The sequence below is a fragment of the Mya arenaria genome, chromosome 13, assembly GCF_026914265.1.
Source record: "Mya arenaria isolate MELC-2E11 chromosome 13, ASM2691426v1".
NCBI classification, from domain to species: Eukaryota; Metazoa; Mollusca; class Bivalvia; order Myida; family Myidae; genus Mya; species Mya arenaria.
In genome coordinates this window covers 28039605-28064453 of record NC_069134.1, presented here as the reverse complement: position 1 = coordinate 28064453, position 24849 = coordinate 28039605, and the positions used below count along the sequence as shown (strand labels likewise).

The 24849-nt window shown below is 35.7% G+C and overlaps 1 protein-coding gene across 1 annotated transcript; it reads left to right on the top strand.

The window, feature by feature from the left end:
• Positions 1-2922: 2922 nt before the first annotated feature.
• On the top strand, positions 2923-14911 carry LOC128213995 (uncharacterized). Its single transcript, XM_052920148.1, has 5 exons — positions 2923-3758; positions 9650-10337; positions 10745-10813; positions 11351-11385; positions 11755-14911. The coding sequence occupies exons 1-5, from the start codon at positions 3387-3389 to the stop codon at positions 12604-12606; spliced, it is 2016 nt and encodes a 671-aa protein (XP_052776108.1). The 5' UTR covers positions 2923-3386; the 3' UTR covers positions 12607-14911.
• The last annotated feature ends 9938 nt before the right edge of the window (positions 14912-24849 follow it).

Sequence of the window (24849 nt, the reverse complement as noted above, 5' to 3'; positions counted from 1 at the left end):
TATGTTTGTTTGCATGTGCATCGACTCGAGCTGTACACCTTGAACTCGTGCCGGATCTCACAACAGAAACATTTCTGCAAGCGTTTCGCCGATTCTGCAGCCGGAAGTCCCTTTCACGTCTGATGATATCAGACAATGCTACTACATATATAGGAGCAGCGAATCACCTGCGTGAACTCATGCAATCAAATGCAGTACAGGAAGAGCGCCTGGTTGGGTTGACCAAAACTGCCGTCAAGAAGGTACTCGGTCGATCGTATGTAGACTTCGAGACGTTATCCACTATCATCACAGAAGTGGAGGCCGTTATCAATGACCGTCCACTAACTTACGTCACTTCCGGAGAGGTCGAGGCGGAGCCATTGACGCCATCGCACTTGCTGTATGGAAGACGACTTACAAAGTTGCCTCATTCCGAAGACATTGAACTTTCGGGCCCCCGTGCGAGTAACTTTGAAAACATCACGAGGCGAGCGAGGACCCAGAAAAAGTTGTGGCAACATTCAATTAGTCATTTCGAATTAAGTATCTGTGTGGTGATGACCAACATCATACAAGTTTGAGGACCGTAACCTAAGCATGCACTAGTCGAACAAGCTTTTTGTGTTCAAAAATCACTACGACCTTTGACCTTTGACCAACTGACCTGGAAATAAATAGGGATCCTCTGGCGGTCAAGACCAACCTCCCTCTCAAGTTTGAGGAACATAAGGCATACTATAGCTTTCAATGGACAAAGCTCTTTATTATCTTGGAGGCCATCGCGACACGGACCTTTGACCTTTGAACACCTGCTGGTCAAGGCAAACCCTCCTATTAAGTTTGCGGACCGTAAAATTAAGAATTCTCTTGTTATCAATCGAAAAAGCTATGTAAGTTCAAAGGTCACCACGACCATGCATGATCTTTGATATACTGACCTCAAAATCAACAGGGATCAGTTGCAACTCATGACCAACCTCCAAACCAAATTTAAGGACCTTTGACCATAGTGTACTCTTGTAATCAATCGGACAGGGTTCGGTCAAACCACGGACCGGCATGTTCAAAGCAATATACCCACGCTTCTTCATGGGCGGGTAAAATTTTGATAAACACGCAAAAAATATAATAAGAGTTTAGTAAGTACAAATGCATGAATCACTGATATATTGCAATAATGTTGAAATGTGATACCTGGTCCAATGACCCCAGATTATTTGGGTATCATATTGAATGGGTTGATGTGTAGGGGAAAATATGTTAATAAATATAATGAAAACAATATTGCAAACATGTTAGTTTGATCTTTAGAAATTGAAAAATCGGGCATTCCACTTCCGATTTCAGTTGAAAAAAACAAAGAACAAAAATACAAACTGCCATAATTGTAACTGAGATGTAATTTATTTTACATGCATATGTATAAGTAATCAGCAAGCAAAATACTTTCAAATGATGCAAAATTATATGGCGTCACCAGGCAACAAAATTAAACATTATTGCCAAAGATGTTTTAAAATAAAAAATCTTATTTGAGCATCGTTTACCTTCAGACAATATAATTCAACACACATAAAGCTCATACTATACAACACATGCAATGTAAGGGAACAATTATACAGAATACTATTAAGTAATGGTTAAAAATTGTAAGCATGGCTTGATACGACACAGTCGCATAATCGTTTCTTTCCTGTAAGTACGTAAACTACATGGACACTTAGAGAAATTCTGCCTTCTCATTGGACAACATATAATGTTGACCACTCACAGAGGTAAAACTTTGTAGCAGCTGCTAATCGCATCTTAAACATAATTCAGATGACTATTCGAATATAATCCCAATTTTAGTGTAAGTGCACTCATTCTAGACGCGCAGATAAAAAACACAATTAGCGATACCCTTTCAAATGATCCCGCAATTTCATGACGTCACCAGGCATTGAGATTTAGCTTTATTATCAATGTGTTGATCAAATGACATGTTTGAATGTAAATCGGATACTTTAAACAGAGGTTTATGCACCAGTAGAATGTAACCACGCCCCCCCCCCCCCCTCCCCAGGTCCGGGGGTATAGAGGGGATAGCCAGAGAAATAAGCCGTGCTTTTACTTTCCAGGTGGCCACGCAGTGCCGGATGACTGCGGTGGTCTTCACGCCAAATATAGAGGGAAATTGGCCTTATCTAGGGTCCCTTGGGTGCGGGGGCATTTGGCGGGGGATTTACCAGCAGATCGTCCCCGCAGAGCGGAGACTTTGCCCGGGGTTGGCTGGACCGAAAGTCAAAGTCCCCGCTATTCCCCGGACCTGCGGGGAGGGGGAGGGGCGTGGTGATGACTGGTGCATTATCCGAGCTAAGTTTTCATACTTTTCTTAAAGATGCACTCTTACTACCGAACAAATTGCCACAGTTGTTTTAATTAATCAAAAGGGCTAAATACATGTCGAAAACGATGGTTCTCATGAAGATTACCGAGATTAATTTGAAATAAAAGTTCAGAAAAACATGGTATTTCAGCCTTATGAAACGATAGTAGATCATAGTAAATATTTTAGCATTCACCAATCATTTAATATTTTTGCGTTAACAGCTATCAAATACACGGTAATAATATTGTTAATTGGAATTAATAGTTTCCATAGTGCATTATTAAGTAAGTTTTTGAGTGTGTATCACTCAAAATTTATGTTTGTTAAACATCTGTCTGTATTGATTTTGAATAAGAGTGTCACTTTAAGCAAGAAATTATCAGTTGCAAAAAAATATTTCATAGTTGTTATCACGATCGATAATTATTTAAAATGCAAAATGTAAACAATTTCAATGGTATTGATAAAGTCGGATGACCTTGTAAATTAAACAAAATGCGCGCGCATCATGTATTTACAAGCATGCCTTCCTGCGCACATACACAATAAATACACGAATAACTGCGATCTAGATTTAAAAGGAAGAATAATAAAATTAAAAAAGATTATCTAGAAAGATACAATGCATTGATTGAAGTACAAACACATTCAATTCTCATCGTAGGCAGAAGCACTTATACTAGAAAATTCAAGTGCAGCCAAGTGTTAAAAGAACTATTGGCTATGAACGCAACTTTATATAAACCTATTTTTTAAAAGTTTTACTTATTTTGAAAATTCATTCGTAACTATACGGATTGTTTGTTTTTTGAACGCAATACTGTAGGTAGTCAGACCACTGAAGGTTTAAATTTAACTCTACCAAAGAGGAAGTTACGCCCATGTAGTAAGTCGTTAACACTAGGCTAATGTTATGAAATCAGAGAGCACATATAGAGGTATACTTGAATGTGCATATTTTAAGCAAACAATTATGGATTGAATGGGGCTCAAATAAAATAAGACGAAAACGAGAATAAGCAGAAACAGCAAGATGGCTGCAACATTAGATGACAGCATTTCTTACGGACTAAAAGAGACACTTAATCATGTGTTAAAACGGGAGGAGTTTCCAGTGATCGTCCGAGTGTGCGAAGACTTCATCAACACAACGATGGAGGGACGCGCAGTGATGCATGGCGGCGAAGAGCTGCTTATCACAGGACGGCAGACCGTGGAGCTTGGTCGCGTTCGTGTGTTGGACGTTTTGGATGAAGAGGCGGCGCGGAAGGCTCACAATGATGACTTTGTTGCCGAGAGGGGAATGTTCGTGGGGGAGGAGTATCTACTTCCAATCAAGGTCCCATGCAAACTTAAGTTCGTGCAAAGGCCTGGAAAAAGACGCAGATATGCAACAGTGTCACAGGTTAAGTATAATAAATTACATGTACACTCATTTTATCATTTTTCTTACACTCATGTTATCTTTTTTCTTATCTAAGCATTCATTTTAATCTGTAAATCATTTAAGACTAACCCATGGTTTTCCCCTTTTTGTATATGCATAAATACACATATATATATAATGATTTAAACTAGAAATAATAATATTTACAATGGTGAGCATATTGCGTCGTATTAAAAGAATCAGTTTCAAAGAGATCGATATATTCCATTGATATAAACCTTGTCATGAAGGCGAAACACCGATACATATCACTCATTTTAGCTCACCTGAGCAAAGCGTGCTCAAGGTGAGGTATTGTGATCGCCCGGTGTCCGTCGTCGTCCGTCGTCCGCCGTCAACAATTCGACTGCTAACACTCTAGAGGTCACAATTTGGGCACACTATTAATTAAACTTGGTCAGAATGTTACCCTCAATAAAATCTTGGACGAGTTCGTAATTGGGTCATCTGGGGTCAAAAACTAGGTCATTTATATTCCTAATCTCTAAGTCAAGTTTGAATTCTTTGCGGTCAAAAACTAGGTCACCAGGTCAAATTTAAGGAAAAGCTTGTTGACACTCTAGAGGCCACATTTATGACTGTATCTTCATGAAAGTTGGTCAGAATATTTATATTAATAATCGATGAGTCAAGTTTGAATCCGGGTTATGTGCGGTCAAAAACTAGGTCACCAGGTCAAATCATAGGAAAAGCTTGTTAGCACTCTAGAAGTCGAATTTATGACAGTATGTTCATGAAACTTAGTAAAAATGTATATATTGATTAGCTCTAGGCCATGTTCGAATCTTGGTCATTTGCGGTCAAAAACTAGGTCATAAAGTCAAGTTTAAGGAAAACCTTGTTAACACTCAAGAGGTCACATTTATAACTGTATCTTCATGAAAGTTGGTCAGAATGTTTGTATAACTAATCTTTAAGTCAACTTTGAATCCGGGTCATGTGTGGTCAAAAACTAGGTCATTAGATCAAATCATAGAAAAAGCTTGTTAGCACTTTAGAGGTCACATTTATGACTGTATGTTCATGAAACTAAGTCAGAATGCATATATTGATTAGCTCTAGGCCAAGTTTGAATCCGTGTCATGTGTGATCAAAAACTAGGTCACCAGGTCAAATTGAAGGAAAAGCTTGTTAACACTCTAAAAGTCACATTTATGACTGTATATTCATGAAAGTTGGTCTGAATGTTTTATATTAATAATCTCTAAGTAAAGTATTAATCTGGGCCATGTGCGGTCAAAAACTAGGTCACCAGGTCAAATCATAGGAAAAGCTTGTTAGCACTCTAAAGGTCACATTTATGACTGTATGTTCATGAAACTAAGTCAGAATGTATATATATATTGATTAGCTCTAGGCCAAGTTCGAATCTTGGTCATGTGTGGTCAAAAACTAGGTCACCAGGAAAAGCATGTTAACACTCCACAGGCCACATTTATGACCATTTGTTCATGGAACTTGACAATTTTCATGTTTATACTCCAACCATAACAAGAATAGAAAATAAAAATGTACAAACAAAGATAAGTACGCATCCTTTCTAAGGTAGCAGACCACCAGACCAGGGCTTTTTCTGGGGAAAAAGACCCTAGTCAATTAGGAAAATTTTGCGTCGTGAAAATGCCTAAATTCGGAAATTTTACAGTTAAAAGAAAAAAGCTGCCTAGTCTCCTGTGAATTAAGAAATTATTTAATATTAGTTTATTTCCCTTTAAAAGACCCAAAATGGCTGAAATATCAGGCATTGTGTGTAAATATATATTTCAATAAATCATGACAGATAATATTTCATACTGATCCCTGATTATGATGAAAATCAATGATCTCCGAGTTCAATTATCAAAAAAACTTTACATCACATAATGTATTAGGATGTTGAAAATGAACCAGTACAGATAAAAAGACATTATAAAATATATATATATATATAAAAAAAAATTTGATTGGGATTTTTTTTGAAGATTGGGAAAAATATCTTATATTTTGCTTTGGGAATGGGTCCGATAGTCGGACCCGTGGGTACTGTAGAAAAAGACCTGCGATACTGACATTTCAAATTCTCAAAAACTGTAATACCCTCAACTTTATTATTTAACATGTAGCATTGAAAACTAGTCCTAAATTTGTTTTAATTAAGTCCCCTTTCGTTGCACTTTCCATTGCCCTGAAAACCACTTATTCCCCCCCCTGTCACAATTGCCCTCGCCCTTAAAACACTTATTTCACACTTGAATTGGATCAGGTGAGCGATATAGGGACATTAGGGCCCTCTTGTTTTATAGATATTTATTGTTTGGAAATAAATATTATAAATATTTACTGAGAATATATTGTTTCTTTTTTTAAATTGATGAAGCTTATGTCATTTTTATTTTGTAGACTAGTTATTGATAAATATTAGGGCATGTGTGATGTTATGACCATACAAACTAATTGAAGACCCCAGTAGACTCTCGTCCCAGTGAACGACCATTGTATGGCGCATTCGGAACGCCTCGGCCATGTTCCATCGAAAACAACCTCGAATATATAAGCACGGTTTACAATGTCAGAAATCTTTCCATTTAGCTACGCTGCAAGTAGATCGCGTAGTATATTCAATTTAGCAATTAAACTTAATGACTAAACTCTTAATTATATATGCAATAATACATTTCACTGGCAATTAATCTTTACTAAGAAATACAAATAACACGTTGAAACACTACGATTAAAAATACGCTTCAAGATCATTGTAAGCATCACACTCGATAACAAAGTGATCGTCATCCTCGATCACCCGTTCGTCAAACAAAGTACAGAGTCAATTTTTCCCGTCCATTTCTCTGTATCAGCCATGTTTTATTTACAGACATTGCCATGCAGTTTACACTTCGTACATGCATTTTTATTGGGTTTTTGTTCTCAATAACTGACAGATAGAATTCATCAAGTAATATAATTATCTAACAGTCGTTGCCTTTACAAACCCCTAGTGGTTAACAATGTTTTTGTCCAATGAGAAGGCAGTATTTCTCAAGTTGTCCAATACATTCATTTCAGTTATCAGCAGTCCGTTCTTGAATTTAATTAGATGAAGCGGTAGGTATTAAACAGTGGCTGGGTCAGTTATTGTTTGGTTATACAATATAATGTTAAACACTTGAATATTGTTAGTATTTACCTACACAAAATAAATGGTTATGTGACTGCAAACTAACAATATTTAACTATTACATGAATACGTTTACATTGACTGGTTGTGAAGGGTATCCAATCATTAAACCCGTTAAAACACTAAGTGCTTTGGTTTGAAGACCCGATTTTCAATACCGATTTCACCTTGCCTTGTGCTTCATTGGTTGACGAGCTTAGGATAAGCTTGAAGTTATAGTTAGTCACGAGCTTTAAGGGCCGCCCGCATTGCAAAAGTGGGTGGGGAAGGTTATAAAATAAACGTTTCAAATATTAATGTTTTATTAAGTTTTGATGAGCGATCTTTTTTGGGGAGTAAAACATACATTTATAGTGATATGTTAAAAAAAAAATAAAAAAATATCAGATTTTGTATAAAAAAGCATTCACATTTCTTTCGCAAAAGTCTGTCGACATTGAAACTTTGTGTTTGTGTGAAAAAGCCCCAGACTACCAAATTAACAATGTCTTGAAAGTTATTGATGATATAATTTCAAAAAGAAAGTTATTCAATAAAATAATGTAAAATAGAAGATGAAATTCATTTCCAGCTTACAAGAATGCAAATATCTTTTTTTAAATAGCTGCAATCGCCACAAAACCTCAAGACACTGTAGATTGTGTAGTTCTGACAATTTTGACACAAAAACATATTAATTTTGCATTAAGACATTTCCGGGAAAACGTTAATGCTTTTTGATTGGAAATTTGATGAAATTTTCTTTCGTAAAAAGTGCTCAACTCTTATTACAGCTTTACATGTTGCAACGGATAAATGAATAATGCTTTCTAAATATTGAACCTACAGCTAAAAAAAATATTAAATCGTTATTATTTTTGAGTTATGGTCCTTCAAACGACGTTGGAAATGTATAAGACTCTTAATAAGCACTTCGTTGTTCTGCATTGTCAAGAAATGGTAGCGACTGTACCCTCTATAGACCTCTATACACATCTTACCGCCGAGAAGAACTTCAAGTGCCCCGTTTCAACTTTCTCGGCTGTCGAAAACCCCACACTTCACTGCAGAAGTACGGGATTCATTCGTTAAGTATGAGTTGAATAGGTTTATCGTAAAGTTCAATGGCTCTTTAATTCCCTTTTTTCAAAAGTTTTAGCATCACGTCGTTAGCGTAATAAAAGTTATTAACTAAGAATGAACGTTTGCAACAGCAACGTCTGTCGAAAAAGTTCAAATGTAACGTGTAAGTCATTTAAAGCCTCGACGTATGGGTAATGCTATTTTATTCCATTGACTGTTTTTAAGAAATTACATGAAATAAAATAACATAACATAACATAGAGTTTATTGTAGCATAAGGCATCTGGCCCATAAAACAGTTATGCATACATGTTAAACTTAACAACATAATAATTAATTCAATGATGAACAAGACATTTTTTGTAATGATCAAATGCTATCTTTATTCTAGCTTGAACATCGATATTGCATACAAAAGCATCCGATATAGAAATAAGGTGGCTATATTAACATAGAAACAGGCTGTTGTAAATAAAACACATTTAACAAATATGGTCCTATCACCGGTGATTGTTAAGTTAAGAAATGTTTTTCTTGTTTCAAACACTTTGCAAATGACTTTGCAATTAGTAATATGCTGTGTTTGGGTTATCTGATATAATGCTGCAGAACATTGTTCCGTAGTCACTTAAACTAGTAAGGAAATTAAATCACATAGAGTTTGTTTATAAAGGAAGTCATACATTTATATTTAACATTAAAGCTGCACACTCACAGATTGAACGTTTTGACAATTTTTTTATATTTTGTCTTGGAACGAGCCATTTTTGGTAAAAATCCATGGACACCAGTTATATAAGACTGTTGACAAAAAATTAGATCGCAGATTTTTATATTTAAGTTCAAAAATTGATGTTTTATGCATTTTTCTTAAACCGTTAGTAACCATATAACATTAATTTTCGAACGGAAATATGAAAATCTACGATCTGATTTTTTGTCAGCAATCTTATATCATTGGTTTGCAGGTACGTAAGCAAAAAATTGCTCGTTCCAAGACAAAAAAAAAAAGGGGTAAAATCGGTTTATCTGTGAGAGTGCAGCTTTAAACTCACAAATGAATGAACTTTGTATGGGTTTTCAAATAGGATAAGACCAAAGAAACTACTGATATGTCAGTCGTAATTATTTTTTTTTGAGCCCAATGGACTTAATTGATGCGGGGCCGATTATTCACAACTTTATTTAAGTTAACAACGTTGTTAACGTCATCGTTGTTAACTTTCAAATCAATATGCCTCTGTAAGTATCACAGATACACTTACGGTCTGTAGTATTAAGAACAAGAGTTGAGACTGTACTTGTGTTATTTAAATGTATGAGAAAATTATAAAGTTATTCACCCTTAAAAGTTAACAACGCTGTCGTCAATCTCGTAGTTAACTTTAAGGATGCACTATCACTCCTATAAACTTGTTATCAGTAATTAATAGTTTCCATAAATGCATTATTTAGTAAGAAGTTGAAGGTTTATCACTCAAAATTCATGTTTGTTATACATGTGTATGTATCGATTTTGAATAAGAGTGTCACTTTAACAGAGTTCTGAACAATCGAAAGCTATTTTTTATTTCATGGTATTTGCAAAGATGAAATAGGTCCAATGTACCTTTAACCGTATTTCTTTTCACAGTTAATAGAGGACATGCCACGACGCCTACGAGTAAACGAGGATGTGATGTCAGTTCCGCCCGGAGGTGCTGGTCACAACACCCTTGTTCCTCGGGGCACTTTGCTTAACCTCAAACGAGTGTTCACATGCGAAGGCCAGCAGAATCTCCAATGCACGTTCGGAACTCAAAATGTTTCTTTCAAAGAGTCCATGCGAGTTAACTTTACCGCAGTTGACGACGACTCGGAATACACTCTTGCGTACATTCAGAAATCGAACATCCTTCCTTCAGTGTTTGAGTTTATATGTCCCAAGCAAAGCGATGTTGTTCACTTTGAAAACGATATCGCTAGTTCCACATTGACCACTGTAGAAGGACCACTGGAGCTTATAGCCATCATCCAAGCCAATGTTCTAGTCTGCTGGAAGCGAGAACAGAAGGTCAAATCCTACAGCACGGTGATTATTCCCGTTTCACTTGGGAATACCATAGCAGTCCAACAAAGAAAGTTTGATGATGCCAATTTCAAAGTAGGCTACATTGACAAACGTTTCTGTGATTGCTCGGGCTCGGACTTCATCGAGACTGGAATTTATCTGATTGATCCAAATCAGATGGGTGTGGCATACTTGAAAAGTCCGAAATTCTATGTCTATGTTGGTGGATGGCAACAGATTCGTACTCCTAAAAAGGGGATTAGATACAACGGTGAGACATTCAAAATTATCATTTACATGACGTGATATATTACGCTAAATGCTGTGCTTTAAGGGATCATAAATCAAACATCAAACAATTCTCTTATCCGGGAAACGTTTAGACTTGATGACGTTGTTTTTTAGTGTTTTTTTTTTTTTTTTTGTTTTTTTTTTTTTTATAAATTATAGAATTTGTATCTAAAGCGATAACTGTTTTTATGTCGACTCGAACATGATAACGATATGTAATGTATATATTGATAATGAGCACATGTGATTGTTCTTCTTCATTAGAGAGTGTAATAATTATGGTGAATAAAATATGTTTAAAATGAATAAAGAATTGAAATACATGTAAAACAAAAAATATTCTTAAAGGTATCATATATAGATATACACTCTTGATTGTATTTTCAGTTTCTTCGGATGAAGGCAGCGAGGATGATGGAGACGATAATTACATGGATATCTGTCCGCCAATACCAGGTACTTATTTGTGTGCGCATCATCAATCAATTAGGCTTTCTGACAGTTAATATCAGATTATATTCAATGGCTCACTAGTCAACAAGTGTTTTATTACCTGAACATTTATTTTGATTCCGGAAAGGTCAATATATAGGTTCCTTTTTAAATTCGTGAACAAGCAATGTGGTGATGCAAAAATAAGAAACCAAACCGGAAAATCTTTTAATTGATTGGTTACCGTTTTTTTTTTTACCGCAAACCAATTAGAATATGGAAAGAAAACTAAGAAAAAAAACCCGCAAAAACAAATTAAAATGTATAAATATTAGAATGACCTGTTATATTAAGATTAAGATTATGAGAAAAAAACAGTGAATATGATGTATATTTTTGCTTCGTCGATGGCTGTCCAGACCAATAAGAGACTGTCTATTTATAGGTCAAATAATAAAGTAATTTACCCCTACTTTTAAAACAGCTTCAATTCAGGATTTATTCATCTGTATAGTTTCAGCATTTTGCAAGGTATGACAGTATGAATTCATATCTTTACAGAAAGAGTCCCAATCCACGGTATTCCCGAAAACCAGGTAATGAATTTATAATGTTTTCTAAGCGTTTAACTTGACGTTACATACAGTCGAACCCCGTTGGCCCGAACTTCCAGGGACCGGTAAAAATACCTCGAGCCTCGGAAAATTTGAGCCAAACGGGGATGTTTACCTTCAATATAAATGAATTGGTCATTCACATCACATATAAAATGTCATTCAAATATCTATACATCCTCCTGGAATTCGAGCCAAGCGAGTTCGAGCCAACGGGGTTCAGCTGTATATTATATTGAAAGTAAAGACTAAACTTGTACGTATTTGAATACAACCATGGTGTATCAAAACCTATCCTAAAATTGCTGAATTTTACCAGAATTTTATTTTTGTTTAATATCTTGTTTTCAGATGCAGGACCAGAAGAAACGGATTAAAAGAAAGAAAACGATGTTTCATAGTATTCACGAAGATATAAGAAAGTTCTTCTTTAAAAAACAAGGCATTAAAGACAAAATACATTTAAATAATGGTGCACATGCTAAACATCCAGCAGAAAAACACCCGACTGTTTTCAAACATCGCTTGCCACCAGCTCTACCCACAGAGCGGGACAGCGACTCAGGGGATGAGTATGATTATCCGGACATGGATTGCGTAATGGCTGAGATACCAAAGCCAAAACCTCGGCCGAGACAACAGTTGCCTTCTGATAAAACAAATGGTGATCATTCAGACGACTCGGATAGTCCAGGGGATTATGAGATTCCGGAATTACCGACTGAAAACACTCCTAAAATTAGGCCGCGTCAACCTTCTCCTAGACCAAGGCGGACCAAAACTCAGAGGAAACCACCGCCACCTCCAAAAGCAGAAACACCACCAACACCAACAACAAAAGCAGACTTAGATTGCACTCCTGTAAATACATTTGAAAATAACGAATTTGCAGATAGTTCTCCCAATGACCAACAAAAGCCCGAATATATTAAAATTTCAAAACGGGACATGATAAATATCTTACAAGCGGATCAGACTGAGGAAGATTTCTATAAACTGACAGTTATTCAGCTGTCGCATTTGATGTATTACTGCAGTTTGAAACATATCGCTACGGTTTGTTACGATCAAAGACTTGACGGCGAATTCTTTCGTGGCATGGACCTGGAAACCATCTTGACGGATGAGCCGTTCAATGCCGTGAGCATGCATGTCACTAAATTCAGACGTATCAAGAGTGGATGGAGACCTACATTGGAATAGAACAATACAATCTCTAGGTCCGGATTATCGGTTTGTGTAACATTTGGCATTACACCTACGGATTAAACTTCTATGGGGCGGTAGTCATAAGACTTCTTAAGTCATTTCCTAACTTAAGTCACTTTCCTAATTTTAGTATATCGACCTTATTGAAAAAACATACTTCAATATTAAACACTTTTGCATTTCTTTTAAGTTGACTTTAAAAACGAAAAGAAATCGGCTTAAGATAGGAAATGACTTAAGATGCTTCATGAACACTGCCCCAGCTTTGGCATTTACCACGAATTTATAAACTTCTTTGTTCAGAATTTGCTAAGAATTACTTTTCTGATATGGAAAATATACACAATGCTGTTTTAAATTTTACTTAACCTAGTTACAATTCTTGTCGGGCAAAAGGATTTGCCTGTCAAAAATGTGGTATAACATGTGGTATTAAATGTGGTATTAAATGAAGTATTAAATGAGTTTTACAAAATGACAATAAGATGGTTTATCAACAAGACAAAATTAAATTTTGAGAATTATTATAAAGGATACTGGAAATCAAGAAAAACTTTTCATTTCATTTGGATACTTGAATTGTGGTCCTTTGAATTATTCAAAGATAGACCACTATGGAATAGTTTCAACTAAAAGGATTTGCCTGTCAAAATGTGGTATAACATGTGGTATTAAATGAGGTATTTAAATGTGGTATTAAAAGACGTTTACAAAATGACGATAGGACGGTTTATCTACAAGACAAAATTTGAGTTTTGAGAATTATCATAAAGGATACCGGAAATCAAGGAAAATTATAAAGTTTCAATACCATTTCATTTGGATACTTGAGTTGTGGTCCTTTGAATTATTCAAAGATAGACCACTATGGCATGGATCGACTATACTTCCTGTGAGTCTGTATCAAATTTATTTCAAATATAAAACTGGCAATTTAGTCATGTCCGAATATCAGTTAGTTATAAATTCTTGCAAATAGTCAGTCTTTTAAGGACTACCAAAGATGGAGTAAAGACATTTGTTGGAATCTGGATCCGCTTGACCTATCGATATCTAATTACTTTTTATGTAAAGTATTGCATGTTTTAGATTTAAAAGACCGATATTCATCAATATACATGTAGTTTGTTGAGGTAAATTATCCAATGCTTTAAATTGTTTCCATTATTCTTAGTTGTTATTGTTTCGTAAAACCGCGGCAAGCGCTTTAGTAATTATGACGTAAGCAGCAAATTTGACGTCATAGTTCTCAATGACTGAAAATAGAACGGTGGCACCCATCGTACAACATTTTTTGAAGGTTATAGGAACTTATAAAATAAATCAAGTTCGTAAAGTGTATTTCCCAAGATAACATTTTGAAATTTGACTGGTTCTGCTTGCCTTGGTTTATGCGTATTAAATGTTTCATGATTTAAAGCTTGATGATTACTTTTTATAGATTGTTACATATTCAATAATTCCATCGCAAATAACATGTATATGCCAACATGTTTCTGAGAATACAATGACCAATGCAATAGACAAGTGCAATGTCATAAGATTCAGTGTACAAAACGCTGTATGAAATTGATTTGTTATTTCAGTTTGTGTTGAATTGTTTGTCTATGAATATGTAGTCTTTCGACATCTGTGCTTATATATCATAAACAAAATCATTGCTTAATGATTCCGTAGTCAAGTCCATTGTCAAAACCGACAAAAAAGCAAATACGTTATCCAATAAAGCAAATCTGAACATAAAATTACTTAAGGTCGGTTCATATAAATACTGAGGATTTATTCAAAAGTGTATATACATGTCTTCTTTATTCTGCATTAAACAAGTGTATTTATACCGCACAATATTATTAATACCGCACAATATCAAACGGAAGAAAGCTAATAAAGCTGCACTCTCAAAAATTGAACGTTTTGAAAACTTTTTAATTTTTTGTCTTCAAACGAGCAAATTTTTGCGTAAATATCTGCAAACCAGGGATAAAAGACTGATGACAAAAGATCAGATCGCAGAGTTTCATATTTCCGCTCCAAAATTGATGTTTTATGCATTTTTCTTAAACCGTTAGTAACGGTTTAAGCCATAAAACATTAATTTGGAATGGAAATATTAAAATCTGCGATCTGATCTTTTGTCAGCAGTATTTCATCTCTGATTTGCAGATATTTACGCAAAAATGTGCTAATTCCAAGACAAATAAAGGTGGAAAAACGGTGAATCTGTGAGAGTGCAGCTTTAACCATAAGGAATTGCTATTTTAAATGTCTTGAAATAAAAATATTCACATATGATCCTTTAGCCATGTTTGTCTATAATTGTTTTTACTGAACGCTGATAGAATGTGGTCATGGTTAAAAATCCATCTGATGCGTCAGAAACCAAGGTTATTGTGAAGAGTGTGGTCTTACGTGCTATTAATGTCCCTTAAAAATATGCCCACTGTGTTTCGAAAAATGGTTAATTCTCTCACTCGTATTTAATTGTAGAATGCGTTTTATTATTAATTTCAAATCAGTGATTTTGATGCTGCCCTAAACACCCAAAGATATTTTATAACATTTTCAGCCAATGAAATTGCAGATAGGCAATCAAAATTACTAAGCTAAAGCGATTTAACGAGAGTTTAAAAGGGCCACCTACTGCCACTCATCCGATACAAACTAAGACTTTGCGTTGACAATGCATCAGATAATCAGGTTGTTTTCTAAGTCAGTTAGATGACATTAAGTAAAACCTTAATGATTAAGAAGGGTTCGCTACGATCACTCGGCATTTACTTAATCACTAAGAGTTTACTTCAAGTCATCTTACAATTAAAAAGATACCTTCTTACCAGTGCAGGAACTCTATTAAATAATGAATTACATGCAATCATTTATATGTTACTTCCTATTTGTCATCACTTGATGTATTGGTTAAAAGTTAATCCTATGAGTAAGCAATGCTCGTATGACAGTGATAGTCGTGCACATACGGATATAGATGATGTACTCCAACTTTTAACTTTATCTCACCCTAATCATGGTGAAAAGGAAGTGACAAAAATAACTGAAAACATGTTAAGAAAAAGTTAATATCTTTACGGACAATTAATACTGTGCCGGGGTAACTATCAACATGTTTTGGTTTGGTTAATTTGGGTGTTTGGCGAATATTGGCCGTTTAGTAACGATTCTAAACAAAATAATTCAACATTGTTATATAATTAGCTGCAGAATGTCTGGTACAGCATCATGAAGATCGGTTATATTTCAAATTAAATTTAAAACAATTGAAACTGAATAGAATCCAGCAGTTACCTAAATAAACAAGATTCTGTTTAAAAGTGCAAGGCCAACATAAAACTCTTATTGACATGAAGTTGTTGACGTTTACTTCCACGTTAAACCATCATGGGACTCGGTTGATGATAATCCAAAATTGAGACCAGGAAGAAAAAGAAATAAGAGAGAAACAATGCGAGCGATGATTGGAGATAACACTATGTAATTAGATGGTATATTTATGGCCTAACAAACGGAAGCAAAGTAAGATGGTAAACAGATAAAACATTACGCAAATGACAGTATTGGCTGTACTGTAGTGCATCCGTACTTGAAATTATATTTGCATTGAAATGGGGTTTTAAAATACACTCTCTACCAATTATTGATTTAATTTGGAAGGCGTAGGTTAAATAACATGAGTAGGTCATGGTAGGCTGCTTAACACAGGTGTATAGAAAGTTATTCATTAAATACTAGCTGGTTAAAGAAACTGTGACTGATAGCTACTCAAGATATTTAAGGTGGTGTTTACATTAGCATAACAATATTAAAATACAAATCAAATCATTTCAAAGGTACATGATTTACACCTAGCATCAACAAATTGTAAAGAATAGTTGCTGGATCTTTTATGGAGCCTGCACATTATGCTGCAATCTACCAGGACATATTATTAAACGTTTAAGTTTAGTTAATTTCTGTTAATACAATTCGTGCATTAAAGTGACACTCTTATTCAAAATCAATACATAGACTTGTATAACAAACATACATTTTGAGTGATAAACCTTCAACTACTTACTAAATAATGCATTTATGGGAAATATTTATTACTGATAACAATATTGTAATCGTGTATTTAATACATGTAGCTGAAAACGCAAAAATATTAAATAATTGATGAATGCTATGGTCTACTATCATCCCTTAAGGTAGCAATACCGTGTTTTCTGCACATTTCTTTCAAATTAAATCTAAATTAAATTTAAATTTATCCTTCATAAGCACCATTGTTTTTTCTATTTGTTCATCCATTTTGATACATGTATATTAAACAATTGTATTAAATGTGTTCAATCTTATTCGGGAGTAATGTGTTTAGACGTATGTGTAAGGAAAAATAGATCCCCATCAGAACCCTGACCGGTTAGGAGGGGTTGGGGTCAGTAAATGGGGGGGGGGACCCGCTACGTAGAATACTGACCCTCCAGAGAATTTGGACCCCAGGATACATTTATATCTATTGAGAAATATGACTCCCTGTTATAAACCATTGGGATCATTACTTTTCATTTCGCAAGACTCAAGATGTGTAGCGGAGGTTAGGAACACTACACTTGTTAGAAACTCGTGTCATACTTGCTCAATTTGAAACTCATTATATAAGGTCTATTCTTAAATATTTGTTTGAAGGACCGAGTATATCATCTCAAATTAATATCACACTTTTTGATAAACCAACATTCAGAACACGAACTATTCATCAAGTTCTAGGTGATTGAGGAAATGCCAACACAACTTTATTTAGACGAAAACATGACAATCCTTTATCTCAAAAATACTCATGTCCACATGCCTGTGAAACTTGGAAACGTATCTACAGTGTTTCGTTATGGCGGAAATATAAATTACTTGAAGAAATCAATTAAATTGCATTGCTCTGCAATGGTTGATGGTTGTCCAGTAAGCGCACTTGCATCTCACCAAGGCTACCCGGGTTCGAATCCCGGCTTGGGCGCATGTGAGTCTACCCAGGTTTGATTCCCGGCTTGGGCGCATGTGAGTCTACCCAGGTTCGATTCCCGGCTTGGGCGTATGTGAGTCTACCCAGGTTCGATTCCAGACTTGGGCGTATGTGGGTCTACCCAGGTTCGATTCCCGGCTTGGGCGTATGCGAGTCTACCCAGGTTCGATTCCCGGCTTGGGCGCATGCGAGTTTTGTTGGTGGTAACCAAGACAGCCAAGTGGGTATTCTCCTTGTTCTCTGATGTACCCCACAACACAAGACCACACTATCGGGAACATCAACAAGACGAGAGTGTTCCAGCATAAGTAAATTTAACTGTCTTCACTATCGCAGTAAAGTAAATAACGTTAAAGTAGTAAATGTCTGATGCGAGCATCATGTTTCAAAAATATATGTTAGCGGTTTTTAGCGATCTACAGAAAATTGAACGAGCGCAGCGAACACAGTGAGACTGTAGGCAGAGAAAGTTCGCACTACTTTTGTAGAACGTCAAAATATTTGGTGTTCGCACACTCCGCCTTCTATGTAGTCACGTTGTACTTTGGCGCGAGAGTTAAATTGCTTTGATATGTAGCTTTATTAGATCTGATGGTAATTTCTTCCCGATATGTGATTTTTTCGAAATAGCTTAAAGTGACACTCTTATTCAAATTCAATACATACACATGTATAACAAACATCAATTTTGACTGAAAAACCTTTGACTACTTACTAAACAATGCATTTATGGAAAATATTAATTACTGATAACAAAATTGTAACTGTGTATTTAATAGTATAGCGCAAATATATTAAATGATTGGTGAATGCTAAAAGATTTACTGTGGTCTACTACAGTCTCATAAGGTAGAAATATCGTGTTTTATGCTTATTTATTTCAAAATAAACTCGGTACCCTTCATAAGAACCATTGTTTTCGACATTTATTCAATCTTTTTGGAATATTAAAACAATATTATTTATTGTGGTAAATCTTACCTGGAAGTATGAGTGCATCTTTTAATTACGCTATTCAGATCTCTTATCGCGTGAGAATGAATTTCAACAAAAAACGCACATTTTGACACTGAATTGTGCTTGCTTGCTTGTTTCTTAGAATGAAAATATTAAGTAGAAGATCTAACGTAAATGTTTTATTTTTATTTGAATATTGTAACATTAATGTTTAAAAAGCATGCTGAATGGTTGTCAATATGATTTGATAGCTGATTATACAACGGTACCCTTAGCTACCAATCACTGCAGTCTATAATAATAGACGTGTTCTACGGAACTAATATAAAATAACATGATCTGGTAATATTTCTTGTTTTGATGATATTTTATAGACGCAATATGCTTCAACCTGAAATCCCAATCGGAATAACTACCCACCTTTGGTACAAAACAATTTGTACGTGAAGGATTTGCCATATAAAAAAAACGTACAAGAAATCTGTCAACGTACAATTATTTGGACAACTGTTATATCGCGCGTGTGCAGAGCGAACAGGGGACTCTTGAAAAAGAAGACTGTCCCAAATCAATACCCTCTACGAAAATAATTGTTTTTATTCACCGTCAGATCTGCTCAACATGATATGAGGCTACAGTAATTAGGGTAAATCCTCGATTGTCATTGGCCCACAGATATCTGCGAACACCAAATGTATTTGAATTATTAAATATCGTTGCTAAAGTTGTTATTGACTTATACACGGATAATATCAAAGATTAAATATTTGACTTTAGTTCTTCAAACATCCCTTCTTTTCATAAACGCATGTCCATGAAGATAGAAAGACTTGTTTTAGTCTACTAAAGCGTTTAGATTTTCATAAATACACGCAACAAACTATCCATCACACTTAAGAAAAGACACAACACGCCAAAGTTAATGGACGTAGGCAATAAAATACATGTTAGAGAATCCTTCTATGACTAAATATAATTGCTCCGTGAAAATAAATGATTATATTATCTGTTTTAAAGTTTACGTTACGAAAATGTCGCAGTGTCATTCTGATGCATGGGTAAAGAGGGATTAGATTGATAATATGATATTTAACATGAGTGGGAATATGAAAATAACCTATGTTATGCTATGCCTGTCCATGATCGGTGTTATGCATTTAGTCCTAATATTGACCATCTACAAAAGGCATTTTGCAGGAAGCACCATTGTGTAAATAACAGAACTAATGTATCACACGTATGGTTTTTGAGTGTTCTCAGGGTATGGAAAACTACCAACTGTTCATGTATTCTTCTTCTTCTTGTACGAGAATTGTTTCCATGTTGTTACAACTGTCTAATAATGCACCAGTCAATTGTAACCACGGCCCCCTCAGGTCCGGGGGTATACCGGGGATAGCCGGGGAAATGGGCCGTGTTTTTACCTTTCAGGTGGCCCCGCAGTGACGGGTGAATGCGGTGGTTTTGTCTTCGCTTTAAATATAGCGGAGAATGGGCCTTACCTAGGGTCCCTGGGGTGCGGGGGCATTTGGCGTGGATTCTACCATCTGTTCGTCCCCGCAGGGCGGGGATTTGAGCCGGGGTTGGATTGACCTAAAGTCAAAGTCCCCGCTATTCCCCGGACCTGCGGGCCGTGGTTACAAATGACTGGTGCATAATAGGTATGCTAAACAATATTAACTTCATACTTAAATGAAGTTGGACGAAAGTGCAGGGTTACAAATGTTAAGAATATGCTTGTTATGTATGGCTTAGGACATTCCAATACGTTATTGGGAAAACAGATTTCTTTACACATGTATTATACAGTAGATTGTTTTAATCAAACTTGGAAGAATCTATCAACAATTCAAGGCGATGTTCTCATTGTAGACATTTTAAAACTTAGTTAAAGGTTGGAAGTTATCTTCTATTAGAAAAACCGCTTAAACAAGATAGCATTTTGTATCTTTTATGTTCAAATCATAAATTACAAGCTAAAATTGGCAGACAATATAAATCCCAAAGGACGATTGCGTGTTTTTTTAATGTAAGGATAATGAAAATTTTTATGATTTAGACTGTGCATACCATGTATTTTTTCTTGTAGAAAATATTGTGACATACGAACTTATTTAATTGGTATTCTAATGGCACACATTTAAATGTCATCTATACTCTTTTGCTATCAAACCATTCCGGAACTTGTTGTGTATACCGTTAAAGATGCACCCTTACTCCCAAATAAGATTGACCCCATGTAATCCATTTTTTTTAATATATCAAAAAGGATGAATAAATGTCAAAAACAATGGTTCTTATGAAGGATACCGAGTTTAAATTGAAAGAAATGTGCAGAAAACATGGTATTTCTACCTTATAAGACGATAGTAGACCACAGTAAATCTTTGAGCACTCACCAATCATTCAATATTTTTTGCAGTTTCAGCTATTAACTACACGATTACAAACGTGTTATCAGTAATTATTTATTTTTTCCATAAATACATTATTTAGCAAGTAGTTTAAGGTTTATCACTCCAAATTTATGTTTGTTAGACATGTGTATGTATTGATTTTGAATAAGTGTGCCACTTTAACAGTTAAAGGGAAAAAATCATTTTACTATTTATGATATGTTCCTATTGATGAATTCCCGTGACACAACTTGTCATGCATTTGAAAATGTTTTGGATTCTATAATCGGGTCGGTGGCACTCTCTGTTATCAATTCAACAATTGACCTGACTTGACTTGGAAGGGAGAGGAGAATGTTGGGTACATGACAAGAGGAGCAGGGGAGATTTTTGATAATCAAAACGTTTCGAATCTTGTCTGCTTGTCTGGTAGGTTGGTTTTAAAACTGGAACCCGACGCTTACTATCAGCGTCAAGGGAAACCACTATGTAGGAGTTTTCATCCCGTTTAAACGCTGTGGTCTTTCCTGGTTAGTCAAGTAACTATTTATGTATTATGGGGTACCAGGTATTATTTACAACAAGGTAACGTATGAAGAAACTCTTACAGGAATGATTAACGATGCGAAGGCAGACAAATACTTATTAGATTATCGATTTGGTAGTCAAAGAGAGAAGTTGACTTAAAATTAGTGATATTATGCACCAGTCAATTGTAACCACGCACCCCACCCCCCCCCCCCCCAGGTCCGGGGGTATACCGGGGATAGCCGGGGAAAGGGGCCGTGTTTTTACTTTCCAGGTGCCCCCGCGGGGCCGGGTGACCGCGGTGGTTTTGTTATAGCGCCAAATATAGCGGAGATTGGACCTTATATAGAGTCTCTGGGGAGCGGGGGCATTTGGCCGGGGTTTAACCATCAGTTCGTCCCCGCAGGACGGGGATTTTACCCGGTGTTGGCTGGACCGTTAGTCAATGTCCCGGCTATTCCCTGCACCTAGGGGGGGGGGGGGGGGGGGGGGGTCGTGGTTACAATTGACTGGTGCATTACCAATTTGACACTGTGTTATGATCGACCACGAGTGTTGGTGGTTTACCCTGTCAATACAAGTACATACAGGTTTGAATGGACAATTTTTGCTATACAGGTCTATATAGATTCAGGTGTCAAGGAATTATTTCTGTATTACCAGGAGATAAACACAAAGACGATGGCGTATAAAATTAAGAACAAGTCAAAAGTCAATGTGAGGTTTAAGCTAGACAACAATGAATGTGATATTAATAGTATTACGGAACTTCCAAACGGAGAGATTGTAGTAGATTCTCATAATGATAGAGTGAAGGTGATGAACATTATGCTGAACTTCCATGTTACGTCCTACTGTGACCTCCCTTCGTCCCCCGTATCCCTCTGTCATATCGCAGGAGCGGAAGTAGCTGTGGCTTTAAAATCTGAGGTCCACTTTCTCACCGTGTCAGCTGACGGTATCAAGATGACCAGGAAGTTCAAACTTCTTGACCATAACTGTATCTCCATCGGCCACCATGGCAGACAGCTGTATGTGGCATCGGCCACTGCCCTGTACCAGTACACAACAGCCGGGCAACAAGTGAAGAAGATACATGAAGATACAACAGGCCCATAGACACTGAGCCACTTTTTATTGAGTAAAGATGGCCAAAATATATACATTCCAGATTGGTACCATTCCAAAATTATCACCATTGGCCAAGATGGCAAAGTTCTGGCCGAAATGCAAGATGATGACATAATGGGGCCATACTGTGTACATGTCAGCGAGAAAGGTAACATGTTTGTGTCCTCTTGGAGGTCAGGCACAGTGGTGCAGGTGGACTAGGAAGGCAAGAAGAAACTGGCCACACTGGTCACCAGAGAAGATGGCATCCTCAGACCCCAGGCATTATGGTTCCATGCACGTACTGGCAAACTCATTGTGGCGGCAGGTTCTTAAGATATTATTCTGGTGGTGGATCTCCAGCAGTGAATCCCCATTGGAACAATTGCAGTGTACACAATGAATTATAAGTGTGTATAAATTATCAAGTGTTGAATTGAAACTGTACATGGTAATATAATTTAATTATTGCTAACTTAAATCTGTGTTTATGTATATGTATACTATCTGTATTTATACATATTCTATTGAATAATGTTCACATGTATTTTGTTTGAGCACTTTATTATAGTATGTAGATCTTCTCTCTGTACATGGAGGAAATAAGGAATCTCTCTCACACACACACTTTGTTTGCATCTTGTTTGCCGCCAAATTTACTCCAAAAATGTAAAACAAACTATAAATAAGAATGGATTGAGGACTTCATAAGTTCAGTATGAATATGATCAAAACATGTATGTGTGTTGTTTAAATATTTCATTTTGAAAGTAATATTGTAAAGCATTTCAAGCTTTTCATGATTCTAACACATGTTTGCACAATTTGTAAATACAAATGCAGTTGTAAAGAAGTATTGTAACAACTATTTTTATCCTATCCGCTTTAAACTTTTCAACTGTAAATACATTGAATTATTTGAGTTGAAATGTTTGTATTTGGTAAATACAAAGTCTTTGCCTTTGATTGATTACACTTTGAAAAGTATAAGGGCTTAACATAAAAGGTAGGACTGAATCGCATTTTGACAGCCCATTTTTATTTACCAATCGCTACCTTAGGATTAAAAGGGCCTATCTGACATTTTTACCAAAATTGAGATTTTTGCATATTTCCATCTCATTTATATGATGTGCTTCTCCTGTAAAATTATCTAACCTACCTCCTGTCATATTTTACATATATGAGTCAAAATACAATGATCATATCTACCTTTACATAAATAAGTTAGCGGTAAAAGGATGTATGTGTATGCAGTTTTGTGGTAAAAGGACCCATTTGTCAAAAAGGCCCTTGTAATACCAAACAATTTCCAATGATTTTCATACCTAATGATGTAAAAGGTGTTATTTGGCATATAGGCCGTTTTTATCCCAAGCAGTTTCACAAAACCTGCATGTTGTTTATCAAACATTAATTAATTGGTGACAGGTCTGGTGTAGCATTTCCCTAGGATTGTTTTTAATAAGAGTTTATTTTGTTACCTGCAATTGATAACATTAACATTTTGCAAACAATTAAAGCAAAGGGATGAGGAAGAATGGCTGATTTGTATGCAAGCAAGGTATGTTATGAAAAAAGTTTTTACAAATTAAGTCTAGTATCAAAGAAGATTGTTTTCTAAGTTCTATATTGAAATTCGTGTAATGCAATCACATTATTTAAGAAAAACAGTTTTATGAAGTTTACCCATTTCAATAAATTGTTTAATTTCTGAAGTTAGTATCCTGCTGGACTTCAATATTTATTTTGACTATTTTTACCAACATAAGTCTAAATCTAAAGATTAAAATTAATAAATCGGAGATAACGATCTAGCACAAAAAGATATAAACAAACCAACACACGATGAGATTGGTGTACAGGATTCATCCGACGATGATGTACCACTGACACAGTTATGTTCTAGAACATTGAAAGGACAAACAAAGCAACCAGTATGGAGAAAATTGATTGAAGAAGAAAGTGTTTTTTCTGATGACAGTAACCAGGATGTATAACCCTAATGAGGACAGTGTTAATTCTACTGATTCTGAGGCAGGTGAATTGTCGCTTGTAAAACAAAGGAAAAGAAAATACTGCAAAGGTGTGCATAATAAGGTCTGGAAGAAAAAACCAACAGTGTGTAAGTCGCCTAATTTTAAGCAAAAGCCAAGACATTCCAAAGGAAATTTGTTACTAGAAAAAGCTTAAAAACTCAATAAAATACTGAAAGAAGGTAGGGACAGAAAACAG

Coding starts and splice junctions, on each gene's coding strand:
- LOC128213995 (XM_052920148.1), top strand. CDS start 3,387: ATGGCTGCAACATTAGATGACAGCATTTCTTACGGACTAAAAGAGACA. Junction 10,338..10,744: donor AAAGGGGATTAGATACAACG/GTGAGACATTCA, acceptor TTGTATTTTCAG/TTTCTTCGGATGAAGGCAGC. Junction 11,386..11,754: donor ACGGTATTCCCGAAAACCAG/GTAATGAATTTA, acceptor TCTTGTTTTCAG/ATGCAGGACCAGAAGAAACG.